This window comes from Podarcis melisellensis (assembly GCF_964234715.1).
Source record: "Podarcis melisellensis genome assembly, chromosome: 17".
Classification (NCBI taxonomy): Eukaryota; Metazoa; Chordata; class Lepidosauria; order Squamata; family Lacertidae; genus Podarcis; species Podarcis melisellensis.
This window is the reverse complement of record NC_138534.1, coordinates 23,715,569-23,738,656: the sequence shown is the minus strand read 5'-3', so window position 1 is coordinate 23,738,656 and position 23,088 is coordinate 23,715,569. Positions and strand designations below refer to the sequence as shown.

The following is a 23,088-nucleotide window of genomic DNA, read 5'->3' as shown; positions in this document are numbered from 1 at the left end:
CCTTCTCCCTCTCCCTCTTCTTCTTCTTCTTTTTCTTCCTCTCCTCCCTCTTCCTCTTCCACTCCTTCTCCCTGTCCCTCTCCTTCTCCCCCTTTCTCTCCCTCTTCTCCCTCTCCTTCTTCTTCCTCTCCTCCTTCTTCCTCTCCTTCACATCTGGGCAAGGAGAAGTCTCGCTTTCCTCCACCACCAGGGCCATCTGCAAGCCCAGTGTCCCTCACCACCACCTCATGGTCCAAAGAACCATCAAACATGAACCCTTCTTCCCAAGCTTGGAGCTGGGAAGGGGTTGAGGAACACACACCCTTTTGACACTTCCATGGAGCTTGTTGGCTTGCAGTTGAGGAGATCCAGGTGTCTCAGCCAGGCAAGGACCAATAAAGCCCGCCTGAAGGGGTTACGATGCCTCTGAAGGAGCGGGCACGTAGCTTGAGGGTCTTCTGGGTCATCGCTGTCCCTTGACGCTCAAGTGGCCTCGGTGGTAGTGCAGAGTGCCTTCCATCAGCTTCGGCCGGTGGTTCAGCTGCACTCCTATCAAGTCAGCCTAGCCACCAGGTTAGATTACTGCAACACATTATTTGTGGCGCTGTTTGTGAAGACGGCTCGGAAACTTAAGCTGGTGCAGAATTTGTGCTTGCTCAGTTGGGCAAGATGGTTTGAGCATACAACGCCAATCCTGGCTTGACTGCGCTGGCTACCAGCTAGTTTCCAAGGCCAATTCAAAGGGCTGGTTTTGACCTATAAAGCCTTAAGACTGCTCAGGACCACAATTTGCTCTCCTGGGAGGCAGGCCTGAGACTTCCTGGCTCTCTATTGCTTTGGAACAGAAAAAGGTGGTGGTTGGCCAACCAGTTTGGCCAATACATTTCTATTGCTTCTGCGATGTGTAGGGCTGGTGCTAGGAAGCTGCCATCTCATCATGGGCGTAGCCAAGGGGGTGGGGCCTAGATCCACAAATATTATCGAAAGCATTGCAAGTGCTCAATTATCTGAGGTTCTGCCTCCCCCTTTGGCTGCTCCCCGCTAACAAAAATCCTGGCTATGCCCACGCATCTCATACCTCCAAAAATGCATTGCCTGTGTTGGGCATTACAGTTTGGGAGATGAATGGTGGCGGCTGCCCAACTTGCATACAATGACACTGCCAGTGCCTAGTAAGCATGTTCATGGAGAGGGAATAACTGGCAGCACCAATACCAGGGCAGACATCCCAGTGACTGGAAGCACTAGTGCCTGGTAGGGTCGTAGGTTGCAGTGCTGAGTGAATGAAGCAATCACCTGGGGCAGTTAAAATGCAGTAATTGTTTCATTGTTAGGGGTTTTTTTTTAAGTAACCAAATTTATATACCAATTACTCAAACGAAAGGCTTCTGGCCCTCCTGTGGCACAGTGGGTCAGTGCGTCTGGAAGGTTGGTGGCTCTAGCCCACCCAGGGACAGTTGTGGGGAGGATTCCTGTATTGGATTCGATGGTCCTTGGGATCCCTTCAAATTCTACAACTCTATAACTCTAAAGGACTTAATTTGAAATATTAATTTAAGATACTGAAAAAGAAAACACAGGTTACATATAGTGTGTTGTATAAGTTAAGTTATTTTAAAAATAAAGATCTTTACCAAAATCACAAGTTGAAAATTGCATGCTAAAATTACATGCCTGGGAAAGCTTGCTGAAACAAAAGTGCCTCCAAGTTCTGCTTCTTCAGGTGAATTGTGTAGTCATTTGGTGCCTGCGGTCTGTCCCTTGTATGTAACTCATTCCTTGAAGAGCTCACATTTATCACAGTTGATTCATAATCCACGTTCCTTCAGCCTCTTGAGGACATGTTCCAAATTCTTCATATGATCCTCCTCACTAGGTGATGTCATCCAGATTGTATCTGTAACTGGTCATAGTATCAATGTCTACCAATTTGTGAGTGAAGGTGCTGCTCCAAATACCAATTGGTTACACTGGAACAAACCCACTTCAGTGTTGATGGTGGTCAGAAACTTGACTCCTCCTCCTCTTCTTCCATTTGGAGACGAACCTGTGCCACATCTGGTTTACTAAACTCCTTTCCTTCTTATAACAGTAAGAAAATATCCTCAGCTTGAGTCAGGGAGCCATTTTCCGCTCTTAGCAGTGGGTTAATGATCTCCATGAAGTCACCACAAACCTGTTTCAGCTCATATTTTTTTGCCCATAATTAGACCATAAAGTTCAAGCTACACATTGAACTAATGGCTATGAATTACTGGTTTGTGGCTGTGAAGTGCCTGAATGCCAATATAAATGTTAAGTGATTGTTATATTACCTGGCAGAAAATTCAGAAATTTATTAGAAAAATATAGTTTTAATAGTTATTTCTACCTTAACCATAGTTGTGCTCCGTGTGTAAGCATGTACCAATTTATGTAGTAGGTCTGATGGGAATAATAGTGGCTGTGTGAAAGCATGCTCTTTAGCTTTGGAGTTGGCTGAGATTAGCAGTATTTGATACAGGTAGTACAATTGAAGGTGTGAAATGCCTGCTAAACGTTTGTGTGGTACGCTGGGATTAGCTTTTTAAAACTAAATTATTTACAAATGGGTACTTGTGCTAAAAGGGCTGGTTTACAGCAGGGTCACTTTGGAAACATGCATACACCAAAGAAAAAGTTACCAGCACCCTGAAGTTCCCTTGGTTTGATTGCACATAAACTTGTTGAATTCATTTGTTTTTAAATTGATGTGTTAATTGCCTCAAAGGCATTTTACAGATGTACCACAAAAATGGCTAAGAATAATTTCAAAACCAGTTTGTTTTTTGTTTTTTAAAAAACAATGCTAAAAGCAAATAACTAAAGACAGGTTTAAAAACACCTAAGGCAGCTGGAGAAGTTTGTTGAAACAAAAATGTATCCAACTGTGGCCAGAAACTACAGATAACCAAGTATTCCTCCTGTATTGCACTTTGACAGCTATGCAAAGTTTGATAGCAGTATAGCAGTCTTTCCTCCGTAATGCTTGCATTTTTCTTGATTCTGTGGCGCTTGGTTTCATAACTCATGCTCTTTTTATTGCAATAATTATTTGTCGGCTTAATCACTCTTGCTGTCACTAGGAGGCTAATTGGCAGAGTTCTGCTGATAGACAACTTGCAGCGTGTTCCCAGCCATGCTTACTTTGAATTCAGTGGTATTTACTTTCCTGTTTAGGATCGTCACAGCCATATAGGAGCCTACCTGAGTATACCCTGGGTGGAAAACCTGTGGGCGTCCAGATTCTGTTGTACTACAACTCCCATCATCCTTGGTCATTGGTCATGCTGGTTGAGGGTCGATGGGAGTTGGAGTCCAGCAATATTTGGACAGCCGCAGATTTCCCATCCCTGGTATGCCTAGCTGTTACGCTGTTCCTTCCAATGATTAATGGCAAAACTGCAATAATGCACCCAGGGACAGCTGTGGGCAGGATTCCTGCGTTATGGGGGGATTGTACTAGATTTCTCTCAGGGTCCCTTCCAACTCTACAGTTCTATGATTCTATGGTAGTAAAAATAAGAACCGATGAAGCAGTGATGTTGGTCTTTCCCACAAACCCCCTAGCAACATCATTGCCATCTTACCAAAATGTAAGCAAGTGCACTTAACATGTGGAGCACCTTTGTAAAGAAAACTTTTTTAACTATGGTGAAAAAGAAAACACCTGTGCCAATTTTCTGATACGTCAGATATTATAAGGGATGCAAAATCTGTTAATCTGAGCAACAACACAATATGCTAAAACAGCACCTATCGTTGCACATGTTGATGAAATTCTCAGCACTTATGGCACAGTACAGGGAAATGTGTCAGGCAACCTGCTCTGTGTTTGGTTTCCTGTGCTTGATGGAGCTCACAGAATCAAAGGGGTTGCAACGGCTATTTAAAGCTAGTTGCGATGCGTTGTAGAAGATTAAGAAAGGCTGTTCATGCAATCTGTGATATTCAAGGAAGAGAGGAATTTAGGTGGAGTTCAGTGGCAGTGTGTAGGTGTAGCAGAAGAAATGCGGTTTGACTTGTAGTAGTAGTAATGATAGTAATAATAATGTATTACCCTGCCCATCTGGTGTAGGACTTTAAATATGACTACCTGAATTCTTAATTGGATGCAGGTGCAGAATTTATATAGGAGAAGTTTTGGGTTGCTTGAGAGAGATTTGAAACACATTTGGTTGGTCTATACTTATGGTTTGTAGGCAAAGTGTGAAATTAAGAGTAGAGTAAAGCCGCTGCTTAGATAAATGTCTGATTTGTTTAAAGTTTTTGCTCAAGTACAGCCTGTTCATAAACAAGTTGATCTGAACCTGTGGGAGTTTGATTCTACGTCACGATCAGATCATTTCCCAATGAAGTTAACACTGGCGGTAGTCTCCACAGGGATGATGGATCTATGAGTATTTGGCTGATGGAATCCAAGGGATTATTTATTTATTTTTTTAGTTTCCTTGCCAAGTTCTCTGTTTGGCAGAGCAAGTACTTCTGTTGAAAACCTAGTCCAGGAACGTTCATGTTAGCCTTGACTTGAATGCCTCCGTTTCTATAGCTCAGTCAAGGGAGATGTTGAGAACACCTGTTAGTCTGGTTTAGTAGAGCATAAGACTCTTAATCTTAGTGTCATGGGTTTGAGCCCCATGTTGAGCAAAAAAAGATTCCTGCACTGGACTACTTCACCCTTGTGGTTCTTTCCAACTCTACAGTTCTATGATTCTCTGACCAGAGGATGTGGATGAGTTACTTAGAGAGGCGCAGCAGTAACATATCTTGCAGACCCTTTCCTGACATGGCTGATACCAGGATGTGGATGTGGTTAATGCCTCTTTGCAAGAGCGGGTAATTCTGGCCAGCTTGGAAAAGCTGTTTGGGATATGATTCCTAAGGAAACCTATACCAGACCCCTCAAAAGCTATAACAAGCCCTGGCCAGTTGCAAATATCTTGTTCTTAGGCAAAGTGGTCAAGTAGATGTCGGCTATGCAACTTTCACATTTTTATTTTATTTTTTAAAAATGATCTGTTCTATAGGACTGTTTCTCCGTTATTTTTATTAGGGAAATATTTGTAGAGAATGCTTTATGTCACAAAGCCCCCATCGCTAGTTGGCAGTAGAAACAGGATAATAAATCACCTAACTCTCTTTCTTTTTAAAGTCTGATTTCAGGTGAAGTTGCAGAAGTGCTGAGTCAATGACTGGAATCAGTAATGGGCTTCATGAGAGCCAACAAATTGAAGCTTAATCCTGATAAGGCACAGGTTTTGTAGGTACGTAACGTCACTACCCTTACCAGGTAGAATTGCCTGGCACCTATGTTCCTCTCTTGTCAGCACCAAGCAAAAAACCTTATTATTATAATTTTCCCCCAACTTTTGAAGCTTTCAGCTGTTGCCCTCTTTTTTTAAAAAAAAGATACTGTTTTTTTTTGTTTCTTTTAATGATGATGCTTTTCTTAGTGTGTTTTACTGTCATTTGTTTTGTAAACCACTCCAGGAACTATGTGCTGAATGCAAAGCCCCTAAAAATAAATAAGTAAAAATAATGATAAGCAATGTTTGTCCAAAAGTAATTATTTTTGTGTTCCATGTGACTTGGTTACCCAAGAAAGTGTGTATAGGATTTCAAACTTAGTGGACAACAGGAAATGGAGGACTGGCAGCCTGTCTGGCTAAAGGTCATTCAGTGATGTGTGTGGAATCCTATTTGATTTCCTAGTGTGAACCCTGGTGTGGCATCTCTTTCATGAAAGGGCAGCTTCCTTGACTTAACTTCTTTTTCACCTACAGCTGAAGGTTGCTTCCGTCATGCGTGGTGCCATTCATTTGTGTGTTACTGCCACAGCTTGGGAACTTTCATAAAATTGTTAAACTAATTAATGTTTTTTCCCCCTCCTTAGGCTTAGCCCCCCCCCCTTCTGCGTGGAGCAAGCTGCCTTCAGATTATGTACAATGGGACTACGGATTCACTTTGTTGTTGATCCTCAGGGCTGGTTCTGTATGGGCCTGATTATCTTTGTTTGGCTTTTCAACACGGTCTTCATTCCAAAAATTATCCTCTTTCCACACTATGAAGAGGAGCATATATCACTGGTTACACTACTGTGTAAGTCACATCGCTCGCTAGTTCTTTTATTTCACTCGGACTGAGTGTGCCACTGCAGTCAGTTAAAAACTTTTAATTATTCTCTGTTTGACTAATTGGGTAATTAGTTAAAAGCCAATCAAATGGACATATTACAGCAGTTAAATCTATCATATGCAGCTTTTTTTGAGGCTTCTTAAGGAAAGAGTCAATTTCTTTTAATATCATGTATAAAGGAATAAAAAAAGTTCCCAATAACTGCAGAGGGGGGAGATAGTGATCATAGCAATATTTTCATTGACTTTCATAAACAAATCCACAGTTATTGTAACTGTGTTCAGGTAAGCTAATTTGATACTTCCATAGCTTTTTTTCCAATATGTTCTGCATCAACTTCGTGCACTGACTATATTCTCAAGACAGGAGGCATAGAAACCGGTTTAACAGATTGTATGGAGATACAAATGGGAGAAGAGAGTGAGAAGGGAGTTGGCAGTAGGTGAGGTTGTGTAGAACAGATGGAGCAAAGAGATAAGAGAGAAAGAATAATCTGGACGGAGAGATGAATAGCTTTAAAAGTAAAGATCAGAAGCTAAAGTTGCAATAAATCCGGACAGAAAAGTTGTTGAGCTTTTTTCATACGTCCACATTTTGCTGGTATCCGCCTGACTACAGTATTCCGGATATGTCCGGGAATTTCCGGACGAATGGCAACCCTAACTAAAGGAAAGGGGTGATTGAGAGTGCTCTCCTGGGAATTCTGCCTGCAAACAAGTTTGGGAGTGCTTTTAAGAATATCAAAAGGTCACCCAAAACTTCTACATTGAACTCTTTTGCACATTTTCCCTTTCCTCTTCACAGCAACATTGTGTTTTTTGAGTGTGTGTCTCCCGCTGTGCTCCATCCACACATGGGCAGTGTTCATCCCTTCTGCTTTCCTCCCAAAAGAAGTAACTTTTAACCCTCTAAAGATGTACCAAGTGGTACCAGGGATGTATGATTTCACAAACAAAATTAGGCTTGACTGGGGTGTTTTGAGATTACTGATCCTAGCATGATACGTACAGGAAATATTGACTGACTCTCTGAGTAATCGATTTGCCATTTCCCATCAATGCCACTTGTATCAGTAAGATTATATTTAAACAAATATTTCACAAGTAAAAGTCTAGTGGTTGAGGTAGTACCACTCTTATTATGGGCTGCAGTACCTCTGCAGCCCTTTAATATCTTGGAGTGGTTATACCCTTCTCCACTGAGCTGGGGAGCAATATGGGGGTATAGGAGAGGAACTTGGTAGCATAGACTAGACTCTCTGCCATCTGCCATGCCCATCAGTCTACTTATTCGTAACCAGAAGTGCCACAAATCCTCACCGCTTCTGCTGTTTGTGCAGCAGGTCAGTCCACCTGTAGGTTATATCATTGCTGTGTGTGTTGCAGCAAGACATATTCTGTATTCTACCTATATTTTCCTTTGCTTCCGAAAAGTGGAGCAGTCTGCATTTAAACCTTCAGAGACCTGCATGCAATTCATTTTCTTCAGTAATTTGAGAAAAGCCCGTTAAAATTTCCATTACGAAGACTGCTGTTATATTTTACAGGTTACTACCTAGTTGCATTTTTCTGTGTTGTCTCATTACTGAGAGCCTCAGTAGCTGATCCAGGAAGACTACCTGAAAGCCCAAAGATACCAGTTACAGGTACAGTTTTGGATCGCCTTCTTTTATGTTGCTGGTGGTTTGTTTTTTAAAAGGTGCAGTTTTGAATGTATTACGACTAAAGGAGATTCTGCCTAAACATCAGAAAAATACTTTCTGACAGTAAGAGCTATCAGAATGGTCTCCCTTGGGAGGTCTCCTGCCTTGGAGGTTTTAAAGCAGAGGTTTAGCTGAGATTCCTGCATTTCAGGGGGTTGGACTGAAATGATCCTTGGGATCCCTTCCAATTCTATGATTCTGTGATTTCAATCTAAGTTTTTGTCAGGGTTTGGGGCAGATATTGCCTTGGTTACCCTTCGCAAGACACGTGCTTTGGTTGACTCTCCTAGATTTCTCAGCAGCTTCCAAAGTGTTCACCACAATATCCATCCAGTTTTTGAGCTGCCTTCATGGTCTGAAATCAGACAGTGCATTGGTGTGGTTCTGCTTTATCTTACAGCGAGGTTCCAGAATGCTGTGAAAGGAGAATTAAATGTTACCCAGCGGGTGTGAGCTTGTGAGGTTGTATGCAACCAAGTTATACTCATAGCAAACCCATTTAAATTAATGGCCCTAAGTTAGCCATGTTATTTTCAATGGGTCTACTTTGAGTAGAACTTACATCCATGGTGGTTTGAGTCTGTATTATCTCCCCCGCTCTTTAATATTGACATGAAACCACTTGATGTGGTGTGTCAAGGGATTTTGGTCACAGCGCTACCATTACGCTAATGGCATCAAGTTCTATTGCTCCTTTCTGTCTCTACCAGGTGAGATGGTGACATTTATTTAGCTGCAATAATATAAAATACTTTGCCCTGCTAGTTTTTAAATGAAATATTGGTCATAGTTTTTGCATCTTATATGCTACTTAAACTACTTGGAGCAAAAAAGGGGTTCATACATCAAAAGATAATTTTTTAAAAATTGCAGCACACTAAACAACCAGTGTCCTGGATCTTTATCAGAGAGATAGAAATGTGTGCTTTGATAAGATATTTAAAGGAATGAAGGACATTAGAACTGTCATTTTTTTGGGGGGGGGGGTTGGTCTTAATTTAATGAAAATTCAAAAATAGAATTGTCCTGTGTGTTTTTAAACTACTCAGTTATAGCGACAACACCAGGAAGTGTTATTGTAGTCATAGATATATGTTACTTCTACCCAGTGCTATTTTTCTAGAAAAATAAGTTCATAACTCAGCATAAAACACTTCTCTTAGTCTCTTAGAGTGGCAATGGCACCCACCTGAGAGGTGCCAAAACTGAGTTCCAGCATTGTTCCAACTGAAAAAAAAACCCCTGTTCCTACCTCGGGGTAGGGGCCATGCATTGCCCATGTGTAGAGTTAAAATGGGTGGCTTGAGCTGATGGAAAGATGACTAATTAAGCAGCAAACTGTGTGCCTGTTCATTGGGTTGGGGGGGGAAGGATAGGAAAGGCAAAGGCTGGGCTGGGCTGGGGTGGGGGAAGAGTCACAGGCTGAAAGCAACAATAATGCAAGACAGACAGAAAGGCGAGATAGGTGGGTGTTCAGTGTAGGCCCTATCTGAAGGAAACAGATTCTAAAATTGGGATACAATTATAGAATTGTTAGAATTGCTGTAGACAGGAGCAAAGTGTATTACTCAGTAAGCTACTACAGTGGTACCTTGGGTTACATACGCTTCAGATTACAGACTCCGCTAACTCAGAAATAGTGCTCAGGTTAAGAACTTTGCTTCAGGATGAGTACAGAAATCGTGCTCTGGCAGCGCGGCGGCAGCGGGAGACCCCATTAGCTAAAGTGGTGCTTCTGGTTAAGAACAATTTCAGCTTAAGAATGGACCTCTAGAACGAATTAAGTACTTAAGCCGAGGTACCACTGTATATATTTCTTTTAGGGGTTTAGCAGAAGCAAAGAAATGTTTTTGAAGTCACTGGTCTTGCATCAGTACCACTAGAAATGGTTCCAAGAAACTTTGCACCAACATATTTAAATCTTATCAGATTTGCTTTCTGATAAAACATAATGTCCTTCATGACTTCTGCTTTCTGGTATGCACATTCCTTTGGATTTTGCTGAATAAAAAGCTTTAGGTACATACCTACATACATCATTTTACTTGTATGCCACTTTTCCACAGTTTTAATCATGCTCAAGGCAGCTTACAACTTGGGGCGGGGGAAGCATAACTACAACCTAACAAAAGTGGTCCTAAACAGTATACAAGACATTAAAAATACACAACCAAACTGAACAGTTGCTACATAAATCATGGGATCTATAATAAAGATAAAAAAACAAACAAACAGCAAGAGCAACAATACCCTCCAACGAAACCCAACCGACTCCACAAACTTTGTTGCAAAATAAAACTAAAGGAGCTTTGATTATTTTGTTATTTTGTATCTGTTCATTTAGACTGTTTTGTACCATTTCAGAGATAATTTTATCTTTGTTTCTGTATTATTGCACAAACTGGTATGGTCAGATTCATTTGTTGCCTGTTTTAAATCACATTGGAAAACTTGCCTTCTGTTAATGGTAACTCTCTTATTAAAGAGTAACACCTTTGTGACATTGGCTTTATGGGAACAGATTGAAAATCAGTTTCCCATCTGGCATTATTACTAGTTTAATGATCTTGAATATTGGGTTTCCATACTGCCAATGTGCAAATGATGTCATTTTTCAACAAGATGAGAAACATGGCAGCTCTCCGACTTAAAATTGAGCCTACATAAATAAATATATATATGTTTCCGTATAAGCAAATTCAATAAGAAATGGTTGAAAAAACCCTATAAAATAATTCTATACATGACTTGTGTATTAGTGAGAAGCATATGACCATGCAAATGTCACCTTGCCTAATTCCATTTCCATTTCAGGGGTCACCTTTCCTTTTGTCATCCTCAAATATGAAAATCTAATTATGTCTCCTCTTCACTTAAAGCAAATAATCAAGCTTGTGGGTTGTCTCCTTCCAGAAGGGGAAGCCTTTGGGTGAAAATCCCTTTCACTGCAAATGCACCTTTCCAAAACTAAATGCATTATCAGAAGCCAAATTAATTTTAAAATAGCTGCATATATACCGTATTTTTCGCTCTAGAGGAGGCACCCGACCATAGGACTCACCTCGTTTTAGAGGGGGAGAACAAGAAAAAAATATTCCCCCCCCCTCTCTGTCCAGTGCCCCTTCAGCGAAGCATCAGGAGAAACTGAGCCCCTTCCATTTCTCCTCCCACTTGGCTGAAGGGGTGCTGCGCAGCTCTCCCACTCTGCTGAAGCTAGGAGAGTCTTGCTTTCCTGGCTTCAGCAAAAGGAACCCGAAGCTGCACTCCGGAGGCTTCAGGCGGCTTCAGCGAAAGCAACGCGAACCCAAGGAGCACAGAGGGAGCGCTCCCTCTGTGCTTCGGAGGCTTCGCGTTGCTATCGCTGAAGCCAAGGAGCCTGCATTCACTCCATAGGACGCACAAACATTTCACCCTAATTTTGGGAGGGGAAAAAGTGCGTCCTATAGAGCGAAAAATACGGTGCTATTTAGAGAGTGTTAGGTGCACCTTAGTTAATTTGAAATAAATGGGACTTAACAGTTTGCAATTCTGTTCTAGTGACCTAATGTACACTAAGAGTATCATTTAGAGGCTATTTTCATTGTAGTCACTGCATTAGTTTAATGAAGGCAGGTAGTTTGATCATGTCAGGTGTCACTATCCTTTTCACAAACCAGAGAAACTGTCATAGGCACCTCTCAAACAAGCACCCACCACAACATATTGCATTGGACACAACAGATTGCTTGATGGGCCATTGGTGTGACTCAGTAAAAGACATCTTCTGATGTTTGTAAAATCTATAGTCGCATTACCTAAAATTCTGTGAGCATTCCATTTTGCATGATGAAGAGTTCTGTGAAACTGAAAGCTTGTATATGCTTTGATTAAATTAAAAGGGGGTGGGGTTACTTTTTATCTTTTGTAGCCATCACAGTGGTCTTCTAAAACACCTGATGCGTTTTGGCTTATCGGGATGCAAACAAGGGACATTATTGTACGTTCCTTTCTTTTCCTGTAAAATCATCAACTACACTAAGACTTTATGGGTCTTAAAGAAGCAAAAACATAATGACAATTCTGGGGAGAGGGAGAGTTTGTAATAACCGACTCTGCATTTTCTTTCTTTAGAAAGAGACTTTTGGGAATTATGTAATAAATGTAATATGATGAGACCAAAGCGTTCCCACCACTGCAGTCGATGTGGACACTGTGTTAGGAAAATGGATCATCATTGCCCGTGGTAAGTTTATTGCCTCGCCACATCCTACATAGGCACACTGACTGCTAATGTAATCATTGTTTGGCATTGTTTCCCAATAGTTGTGTATTTCACAGTAATGATACCACCATAAACATCAGGTTACCCCCCCAAAAAGTGACTTTAGGATTCAACGTGTAAATGTTGGTTTTCAAAATTAAGCTTTGGAAATGGATTATTAATACTAGAATATAATTTTGTTTCAAAATACCATGCCAAGATCCATATAAGCATTTGCTCATGCACTCAACCTTTTCTTTTCTCCCTTTATGTTAAACCGGCTACGAAACCAGATATTTCCAGTTAACCATGGCTTCCCATTTCATAGAGTCATAGAATTGTAGAGTTGGAACTAAAATTGCTTGTAGGGTTACAAGACGTTTTGTGAGGAGAATTATATAAATTACTGCAAAAGGGATTAAGTATAAGTTTATTTAGGATTTGGATCTATAGCAATAATTATAGTAATGCAGAATTAGAAATGATTTTAGAAAACCATTAGATGGTTGAAGGAAGTCTTAGGCTGTGATGTTCGTGAGATGTTATGCTGGAAAATATGTGTAAAGATTAATAAAATATTATTTTAAAAAAGAATTGTAGAGTTGGAAAGGACCACAAATGTCTAGTCCAACCCCCTGCAATGCAGGAATCTTTTCGCCCATCGTGGGGCATGAACCCACCACCCTGAGATGCTCTACTGACCGAGCTATAATCTAAACAGGAAAACTATGCTTACGAGCCAGGATTTTGAAATATGGTTTTAGGTTGAGTTAAGATGGCAGGTTGTTCTGAGCCTGTTAACCATCGTTCACCGGTAGGGTAACTGTGGTTAATTGGAGACTTCCATGTTTAATCACTGCATGCTATGAAAAGGAGGAGAGAAGAGGTTGCAAGAGCAGGCAAAAGGCTTGTTCATATCTTAATGAGTCAATATATGATCATCTAAACCCATCTAAGCCCATGGTATGACTATTTTCCACCTTCTCATTTCGACTCTCTGGCACCCTATCTGCATAACCTAGCAATTCTAAAATATAGACGCCCCTTCACTCTCGCAAGATTGAATGTATTGTCCTTGGCTGTACTTGAGGGACGATTCCAACAGATTCCACACGAAAAACGCTTATGTCCCTGTGGAGATGGCAGCACCAAATCGGGGGCGCATGCCCTTCTGGCTTGCACTCTTTATAAAGACTGGAGGAATGAGATTGTCACCCCTCTATTATTGTCCATTCTGGGTCGCCCAACCACTGCCACAGTGCCCTTTCTCTTGGCAGATCAAGATGAGCAGGTGACAGCAAAGGTTGCAAGCTGGGCCAATAGGGTTTTGATTCAAAACCCTAAAATGTATTTTATATAACTGACTTTTTGTTTCTATTCTTTGTATATCGTATTGTTTTATTGCTATGGCCGATGGCTGTCACAAATAAAAATTCATTCATTCAACCTGTCCTATGTGGTGATTCTAGTTACAAAAGCAAAGCAAAATTTAGTACAGAAGCTTTACCCCCTACTTTTATACTAAGAATGTTAGCTAAAGAGTGGAAGAATATGTGTCCCTCAAATTCCCCTGTTTACCAAAAGCCACATTGCCTTGGTGTGTAAAAAGCCAAGATGACTAATAGAACCGTACAGCTGAACAGAGATAGATGAGGAATGAAAGTACAAAGAGATAAGTGGTGAACATTTCCCCTTCTGCCCTGTCCCCAACTGGTAGGTCATTGGTTTGGCTTGAAAGGCTTATTTCATTGTTAAAATTTAGAAAGCGACTAATGCTCCATTGTGTGTGTTTACACTTGTTTTCTGCAGGATTAATAACTGCGTTGGTGAAGATAATCACTGGCTGTTTTTGCAGCTGTGCTTCTACACAGAACTTCTCAGTTCTTATACACTGCTACTTGATTTCTGCCACTGTTATTACTTTGAACCACTAAAAAAAGTTAATTGGGTAAGAAAAAAAATTATGCTTGCAAGATGTGGATAAATGTTAACATAATCACAGTTTATTATTCATAGTTAACTGTATGATGTGTGTGTGTGTGTGTGTGTTACCTGTTCTTGCATTCTAGGGTAGAGATGTGAATTTGGTTTGACATATGTAAATGTATGGATTTGTTTCCATCGATCAAGCAACTAGCCAAACAAGCCAAACACCCGACAATAGCTCTTACGAAACCAGAAAGTTGCTGCAAATGCAAAGGCTTTGAAAGGAATCTATAGCGAATCTATACGGAGAAAATAAAGCAATGTGGACCCTTGATTGATTCTAAACTGCATTTAAACACAACAGTTTTGTTTATTTATATATATAGTTATATATGGTTATTTATATGCATTTCTGGTGCCACTCAGGGCACCTTAAAGGTAAAGGTAAAGGGACCCCTGACCATTAGGTCCAGTCTTGACCAACTCTGGGGTTGCAGCGCTCATCTCGCGTTATTGGCCGAGGGAGTGGGCGTACAGCTTCCGGGTCATGTGGCCAGCATGACTAAGCTGCTTCTGGTGAACCAGAGCAGTGCACGGAAACGCCGTTTACCTTCCCACCAGAGCAGTACCTATTTATCTACTTGCACTTTGACGTGCTTTCGAACTGCTAGGTTGGCAGGAGCAGAGACCGAACAACGGGAGCTCACCCCGTCACAGGGATTCGAACTGCCAACCTTCTGATCGGCAAGTCCTAGGCTCTGTGGCCACAGTGCCACCTGCATCCCTTACATTAGTTCAAAACCACAATACAATGTTAAAATACAAAATGCACAACAAATAATTAGTGTATCACATGTTATGCAGGAAATATGATGGTTACATGCACACCAATGGTACACATTGTTCTTTTCCATACCAGCTTGGAGATATACTTGAGCACCTTTAAATGCCTAGGTAACATAACATCAGGGCATACCAATGGTCAAGCTCTCCAGATGTGGCAACCTGCCTGTTTACACAGATGTAAGCAAGTTTGGTTTTTTTTGGGGGGGGGCGGGTTGGCAGAATCTGAGTGTTAACACCTTCCTTCACATGTGCAATGTTCATAGTGTCCTACCGAATTAGGACCTCTTCAGAAGACATGTACTTGCTCAGAGGCATATCAAGTATTAAGAGCCAAATGTTGAACCACCCTGATGTAGGATGTCATATACATGAAGAACTATGAACGTATATTCTCCCAGGAATGTACAGTCTTTGGGGTTGTTATATTCCCCAGATAAAAAGTGGTCTAGAAGTCAGACATGCAGTGCCGGATTTATGTATAAGCTAAACAAGCTATAGCTTGTTCTTGTGGGCCCCCAAAAAATTTAAAGGAAAAAAACCCCTGGATGTACATTTCTAAAATATAAGATAAAAAAGAAATAAAATTAAAATCAAATAAAACCTTCATACAGCAACAGTGTTTTAATATACTTCTTCTTAATTGTATTTCAGTTCAACAATTACTTTGATAAAATACATATTTTGTTATGTGCAAATGGCTTTAGATACCCATTAGGTCCAGAAATTACCATAAAGCATATATTCAACACAGAAAACAGCAACAATTTGTTGTTGACAAAGGACAGCTGGACATATAAAGGGCCCCATTACCTTCAGTAGCTTAGGGCCTAATCAAACCTAAATCTGGCCCTGCAGACATGTATTTTTACAGGACCTCGGGCTCTGTCATAAAGGACCTCACAGATAAGGAGCACAGTGTAGGCATTGCGTACAAAATCGATAGAGAGGTGCAATATTAAAGAATGAAATATATCAGCTTTTGAAAATTTTATGTATAAGGAAAATGATCAAGGGAGAAATGTCATCTTTTAGAGATGGGAACACAGGTAAGGGCCCCAGGTGATTAATGTGGTGTATCATAGCTATCAGCTTTTGGGCAAACCAGGATTTTAAACAAACTTAAATCCATGGTTTAAGATCCTGACTGTTTCCAAAGCTGGTGGCCACACTTCAGTTCAGAGTCTTGGGAAACTATGGTTTATTATATATTTATTGGTTTAATCATTGATCGCACAAAGGGAGAAACAGAGGGTCTGCATATGTGGACAAAACTCTTGTTGATATCTGAACTTATTAAACTGATTATAGGTCCCAAATTATAAATTTTGATGTTTTGAGAGCCTCTTGCTTCAAAAAAAAAACCCACCACGCCTTTGGCATTCAGTGTTGTTTGCATATTGCAAATGATTTGGTTCAGATGATTCGATAGCCGCAATAAAAAAATGAATTCTGCAGAATTGGTAGCTGAGTGAAAAATATATGGGAATTCAGCCAGATCTGCAGCTTCAGAAATGACATAAGTGTACTATTTGGCTCATTTCTGACTGTGTAGCTGAGGATTTGATATCCCCCATAAATGTGTGCCACCCAATCACTCATTCTGCTGTTTGACACTAAGGAACACAAACAGCAAGCAAAATCCATTTAATTGTCCTATAAAAACTACATACAGTTTAAGACAATAGCTTAGTACGGCCAACGTTTTGCAGTAGAATATGTCCACTGCATTGAATAGATGTTTTTTGTGTCTTGTACGTTTTCTAAGAATTTGATCCAAAGCAACTGCACTGGCGCAACTGCTTCTTGTGAATGTTTAGCTTCTCCGTAATGCTAATGATGACAGGAAGATGCAAAGGTTGTCACAGATCCACATACTTACTCCAAGTTGTAGGATCACACTGTTAATGACTTATCTGCCTTCTGCTCGTTTTTTTTTAAAAAAAAACACAACTAAATGAAGCTAGCATTTACCTGTATTGAAATTTGTAAAACTGCACTTAAATTAAATCTAAGATTAAGCATTTACAGTGGTACCTCGGGTTACATACGCTTCAGGTTACATAAGCTTCAGGTTACAGACTCTGCTAACCCAGAAATAGAGCTTTAGGTTAAGAACTTTGCTTCAGGATGAGAACAGAAATCATGCTCCGGCAGCACGGCAGCAGCAGGAGGCCCCATTAGCTAAAGTGGTGCTTCAGGTTAAGAACAGTTTCAGGTTAAGTACGGACCTCTGGAATGAATTAAATACTTAACCCGAGGTACCACTGTATTTTTATCCATCCCATCTTCTCTGACTGATACCCATAGGGCATTTCAGTTCCTTAGACATTTGTTATCTTTGTAAGCTACTGAATAAGATTTAATTTAATGAAAGACATTGTTATTTGCATGTTCCACAGGAACCTTTTTTTTTTTGCAGGATAAAAACTCAAGTATTTAAAAATTGAAGTCCTTAAAAGTATAATATGTATTCTCTCATTCGTTTAATAGTCCGCAGATAATGTACTTTTTCTCCAGTAGGAGGAGCAGTGTTACTACAAGAGCTAAAAAGAAACTGCACAAATCTATTAAGGGACTGTTGGTTTTTGTGTCCTGGCTTGCTTATTTTGTGTCAGAAAGGTTTGCTTATTTCATATCTGACAGGTATAACTTTTCCCAGGGCGTGCTCTGCTTTCCAGAAAGTATGAAAACAACATCTTGTACTTGACCAACTTACAGCACGAGTGGCTAGCATGGGTCTCCATCTCTGTACATTTTGTGTCTTGTTAAATCTACAGCACGAGTGGCTAGCATGGGTCTCCATCTCTGTACATTTTGTGTCTTGTTAAATCTGCTGGAATGATCATATGCCAAATGGAGTCAGACCACTGTCTCATTTAGCTCTGGCAGAAGATTTCCAAGGCCTTGTTCAAAGCAGGACCTGTAACTTGGGTTGTAACTTGGGTTGTGCCCTGACGCTGGCCAGTTGAAGCAACTTTTAACTGTGCAGAAAAGCAAGTTGCGCTTGCACTCTTTCCCAAATATTTTTTGGTGTAGATCCATCAGTTCAGCAGGAGATGGCTTTGATTTGGCACCAGCAGCACTGCATGGATGAGCAGGAAAGAACCTCTGAAATCCTTGGGCTCACACAGCCAGGAGGAGAGCTTCAGGAGAGTTTAGTGCAGATCAGGGACCCATGCTAACACTGGTTAGCCGAACAAGGCAACTTCCTGACCCCTGGTTTGAATCTGACTTGCTGAGAAACTGACCAGATCTGGTTGTAAACCACAGCGTTTGGTTTGTAGGTTAAGACAAGCAGTGTGGTCATCCTGACTATATGGGAGGAAAATAGGTTGATTTGGTTTGAGGAAGGAAATCTCTCATCCAGTGGTTCATAACCTTTACAAATACGAGGACCCCTTCTTAACTTCAGAAAATTTCATGGATCTCCATATGCTGCTTGTCAGGGCTGATGGAAGCCATAGTCCACACCAGGTCTACTCCTTTTCCAAATCCATTTAGACCAATCCACTAGATCATGTGAAAACATCACGGGTGTACACATGAGTGTGGTTGTTTTTAAGCACCCTTCAAAGGGAAGTGTCCAATCTGGGATTTCAAGTGGTAACAGTTGAGAGCCCATGACTGTGGTCAGCTTCTTGTATTATATTTTGAGGACGTGTTGCATGTTTTTGAATTATTCCTTGGTGATTCTACCACCACCACCCTTTTTTGCATGTTCACATGAGCAAACATATCTTGGAATATGTACAGCCATATTTTAGGGAAGATACATGAGTGCTTATATTCCCTTGTGATTGTATCTAGGAATTAGGGCATGTTTCTTCTTGTTAAATATCTAATAAATTAATGATATTGCAATCCTTTTGGGTTAGGATGTACTGAGGAATGTACATATTGCAATCCTTTTGGGTTAGGATGTATTGAGGAATCTAGATAACATTTATTTATAATCCACTTGTCTGCTTAAAAGTACTCAGACTGGGGGGGGGGCATCATCCCGGAGATAGTACTCATAGAAACTCAAGTGCAACAATTTATAATATGATATAGCCAATGCTTAAAAATCTAAACGGTATGAAGAGTGTGCCTCCTGTTTTGACAATGCATGGGAGCTAAGGTGTGGCTTGGGGGTTTATGAATCTTGTGCTGCAAGAGAGCAGGAGCAGAGGTGAATTTAGGGCAGAGGGACCAGTTCTATGATGTCACAACTATGATGTAGTAGATTGATCAGAAGGCAAGAGGCAGGCGAGTACAGAATTTTGGCCTTGGAATGGGCGCTGCTGAAATTTGCAAAGTCTTCCTCTGGCAGGAGCAAGTGGTTGAGTAGGAGTGCATTATTCTTACTCATAGTAGTAGTTGTATTTATTATTTATTGAATTCATACACCGCCCTATACCCAGGGCAGTTCACAGAATAGTAGTAACAGTAGCAGTAGTAGTAGTATTACCAGCCTACCTTCACCAGTAGGTCCCAGGTTTAGTTGCAACAATTTAAAATTCAGAAACAGTAAAGTCACAGGAATAGGCTGAGTCCTGAAAATCCACACCTCAGATGACAAAGGCCAGGAGGTGTGCCTTCATTAGTACTTCTGACAGTGTGTCAATGTGACAGGGTGTTAATACTCTGGTTTTAGCTTTGCAGTACAGACAGTGACCATTTGGGGTGGGGGTTCCATTCCTGACCCCCGTGTGCATTGGGTGGAATGTGCATAACCCTGCCCCATTTGGGGGCCACTTCTGTTTGTTTTTCCTTTTTTAAAAAAAATAATTTTTATTCATTTTCCAAACACATAATAAAAAACAAACAAAACACAAAACATACAAAACAAAAACATACAAAACATTTAAACATGTATAATTTCATAATCTTATTTTCGTGCACCTTCTTTCCCCTGACTTCCCCATACCTCCCTTTCGCTGCATCCTTGTTTTACAATTCTTTAGCAACTCCTCTAGTCAATTATCTATTTGATTCCCTTTCATTAAATTTTCTTTAATTTGTTAGTTACAGCTGTAATTCTCTGCTTCTTACCCCTTGACATCTTAACACTCCTCAACTTTACAACAATTTTTAAGATATATTTTAAATTTCTTCCAATCCTCTTCCACTGTCTCTTTCCCCTGGTCACGGATTCTGCCGTCATCTCTGCCAGTCCCATGAAGTCAATCACCTTTGTCTGCCATTCTTCCAGAGTAGGTAGTTCTTGCATCTTCCAATACTTTGCCAGAAGAATTCTTGCTGCTGTGGTGGCATACATAAAAAAGGTCCTATCCTTCTTTGACACCAATTGGCCAACCATGCCCAGGAGAAAAGCCTCAGGTTTCTTAAGAAAAGTCCACTTAAGGACTTTCTTAATTTCATTATAGATCATTTCCCAAAAGGCTTTAATCTTCGGGCAGGTCCACCAAAGGTGGTAAAAGGTACCTTCAGTCTCATTACATTTCCAACATTTATTGTTGGGCAAATGATAGATTTTTGCAAGCTTGACTGGGGTCATGTACCACCTATAAATCATTTTCATTATGTTTTCTTTTAAGGCATTGCATGCCGTAAATTTAACGCTAGTGGTCCATAACTGTTCCCAGTCAGCAAACATAATGTCATGACCGATATCTTGTGCCCATTTAATCATAGCTGATTTCACCGTTTCATCCTGTGTATTCCATTTCAACAGCAAGTTATACATTCTAGACAAATTCTTAGTATTGGGTTCTAACAATTCTGTTTCTAATTTTGACCTCTCCTTCTGAAATCCTATTTTCCTGTCCTGTTTAAATGTCTCATTTATCTGATGGTAATGCAACCAATCTCGGACTTTGGACTTTAATTTCTCATAACTCTGAAGTTTAACCTTTTCACCGTCTTGTTCTAAAATTTCACAATATTTTGGCCATTTAGAGTCCATGTTAAGTTTTTTCACCTCCTTAGCTTCCATTGGTGACAACCACCTGGGGGTTTTACTTTCCAACAAATCTTTATATCGAATCCAAACATTGTATAATGCTTTCCTAACAATATGGTTTTTAAAACCTTTATACACCTTTGCCTTGTCGTACCATAAGTATGCATGCCAACCGAAGCTATTATCATACCCTTCCAAATCCAAAATGTCTGTGTTCTCAAGAAGTAGCCAGTGTTTCAACCAGCAGAAAGCTACCGATTCATAATAGAGTCTTAAGTCCGGCAGGGCAAAGCCCCCTCTATCTTTTGCATCTGTTAAAATCTTAAATTTTATTCTGGGCTTTTTGCCCTGCCAGACAAATTTAGATATGTCTTTCTGCCACCTCTTGAAACAATCCATCTTGTCCAAAATCTGCAACGTCTGAAATAAAAATAACATTCTAGGCAATACATTCATCTTAATAACAGCAATTCGGCCTAACAAGGAAAGTCTCAACCTTGACCATATTTCTAGATCTTTCTTTACTTCTGTCCAGCATTGGGGGCCACTTCTGAGTCGGCAGTGCCAAGCATGCATGTGATCACTCATCAATTGGACCGGTGCAAATCGGCCACTCCCTGTATTCAGCCTGGGCAAATGTATTATCATTGTCTTGTACAGTGGTACCTTGGGTTAAGTACTTAATTCGTTCCGGAGGTCCATTGTTAACCTGAAACTGTTCTTAACTTTAAGCACCACTTTAGCTAATGGGGCTTCCCACTGCCGCCGCGCCACAGCCACACAATTTCTGTTCTTATCCTGAAGCAAAGTTCTTAACCCGAGGTACTATTTCTGGGTTAGCAGAGTCTGTAACCTGAAGCGTCTGTAACCTGAAGCATCTGTAAACCGAGGTACCGCTGTACTTTGCTGTAGCAGATGAAGAGTAGTGAAGGTGGCCTGGTACATATGATTTATCTTGCCCTTAAGCTCTCAGTGATGTGCCACTTTTGGCTTGCCCCAATTTCTCTTTGTGGAATACTGTTCATCCAAAACTTTTCTTCTGCTATTTGCTACCTAGATTCCCTTTAAACACACAGCTGTATGGTGTGCATAAATTTTTGCTCATTCTCTGTAGGCATCAGGGGGGTGAGTCTTTCAGTGAGAATGAATTGGGAATATAGAATCTGGAAGTGTAGAGCAGGTTGTACTTAACTTACTTTACTTTACTTTATCAAACCTTTATTAGGCATTATGGAAATAAAACCTTAAAAGAGAAAATAACATATAAAAGCCTTGAAATATATATAAAAAAGGCAGCAGTTTGCTAAGTACATATATATATATACATATAGAGTCAGTGGTATTCCTTGTTAACCTGCTCCTTGGAGGACTGCTGCCAAAAACTCGGCTACCCCCGCCGTTACCCTTTGGTCAACGTCGGATAGGTAGAATCCCACACATTCACCTTGCTGCGGTTCCAGACCACCCAAAAGAGGGGACAGCACGCGTTGACGGAGCGTACTGTACAGTGGGCAATGAAGGAGAATATGCTCTACAGTGTCCGGGACATTCATAGAGCATCTGCAGAGTCTCTTGTTTCTAGGAATGTTTTGATATCTTCCCCTGACAAATGCTGAGGGAAAAACATTCAAGCGGGCCAGCATAAAAGCCCTACGTTGGGCTGGGATTATTAGTTTAGTGACGTAATTGGCTCTGCTATCTAAGATATTTAATTCATAGAATATGGGGGAGCAAATTTTGTTTACAGCTGCCGTAATATTTTGTCTCTCGACATCCTTTAGTCTAGTTAGGATATTATGGGAAATATATTGCTCATTAGAATTGTACAGGGACTCCAGCTCGACGCCTAAAGATTCAATCTTTTTTTCGAGGTGCTGATACCATCTTGATTTATAGGAGTCTTTGAGCAAATCAGCGAGCAGACTTGATGGAGGGCAGCGGAAGTGGCAGCGTAACCAATACTTTATTGAGGTGGACCATGCCCAATATTCCATTGTGTGTATGCCTATTTCTGCACACATTGTTTCATATTTGATCATAGCTGGGAGTCCAAGAATACGTCTCAGAAAGCTAGAGTGAATCTTTTTTAAATCATTGTTATATGCTTGGACCCATAGCGGGATTCCATAGAATATCTGGGATTGCACTTTTGTTTGAAATATCTGATTTGCCGCAGGAATAAATTGATTACCTTTCTGATAATGAAAACGGGCAACTGCTGATGAGATGCACTTTGCCTGTTTTATGGCATTTGTGCGATGGGTTGCCCACCCTAAATTGCTCTGGAATAAGATTCCCAGATACCTATAGATTTTCACTTGTTGGATTTCTTGCCCT

General features: G+C 40.6%; 1 protein-coding gene across 3 annotated transcripts in view; it reads left to right on the top strand.

Annotated features, from left to right (window-relative positions):
• Window positions 1-23,088, top strand: part of ZDHHC21 (zDHHC palmitoyltransferase 21) — a 45,638-nt gene that overhangs the window by 299 nt on the left and 22,251 nt on the right. Inside the window, exons 2-6 of one of the 3 annotated variants that reach the window (XM_081894779.1) lie at window positions 5,150-5,261; window positions 5,891-6,096; window positions 7,679-7,777; window positions 11,945-12,056; window positions 13,884-14,022. In XM_081894779.1, the coding sequence (XP_081750905.1) occupies window positions 5,943-6,096; window positions 7,679-7,777; window positions 11,945-12,056; window positions 13,884-14,022 (504 nt within the window). In that variant the 5' untranslated portion in view covers window positions 5,150-5,261; window positions 5,891-5,942. Of the gene's footprint in view, window positions 1-5,149; window positions 5,271-5,890; window positions 6,097-7,678; window positions 7,778-11,944; window positions 12,057-13,883; window positions 14,023-23,088 lie in introns of all 3 variants that reach the window. The other 2 variants (XM_081894780.1, XM_081894778.1) reach the window with 2 other exon arrangements.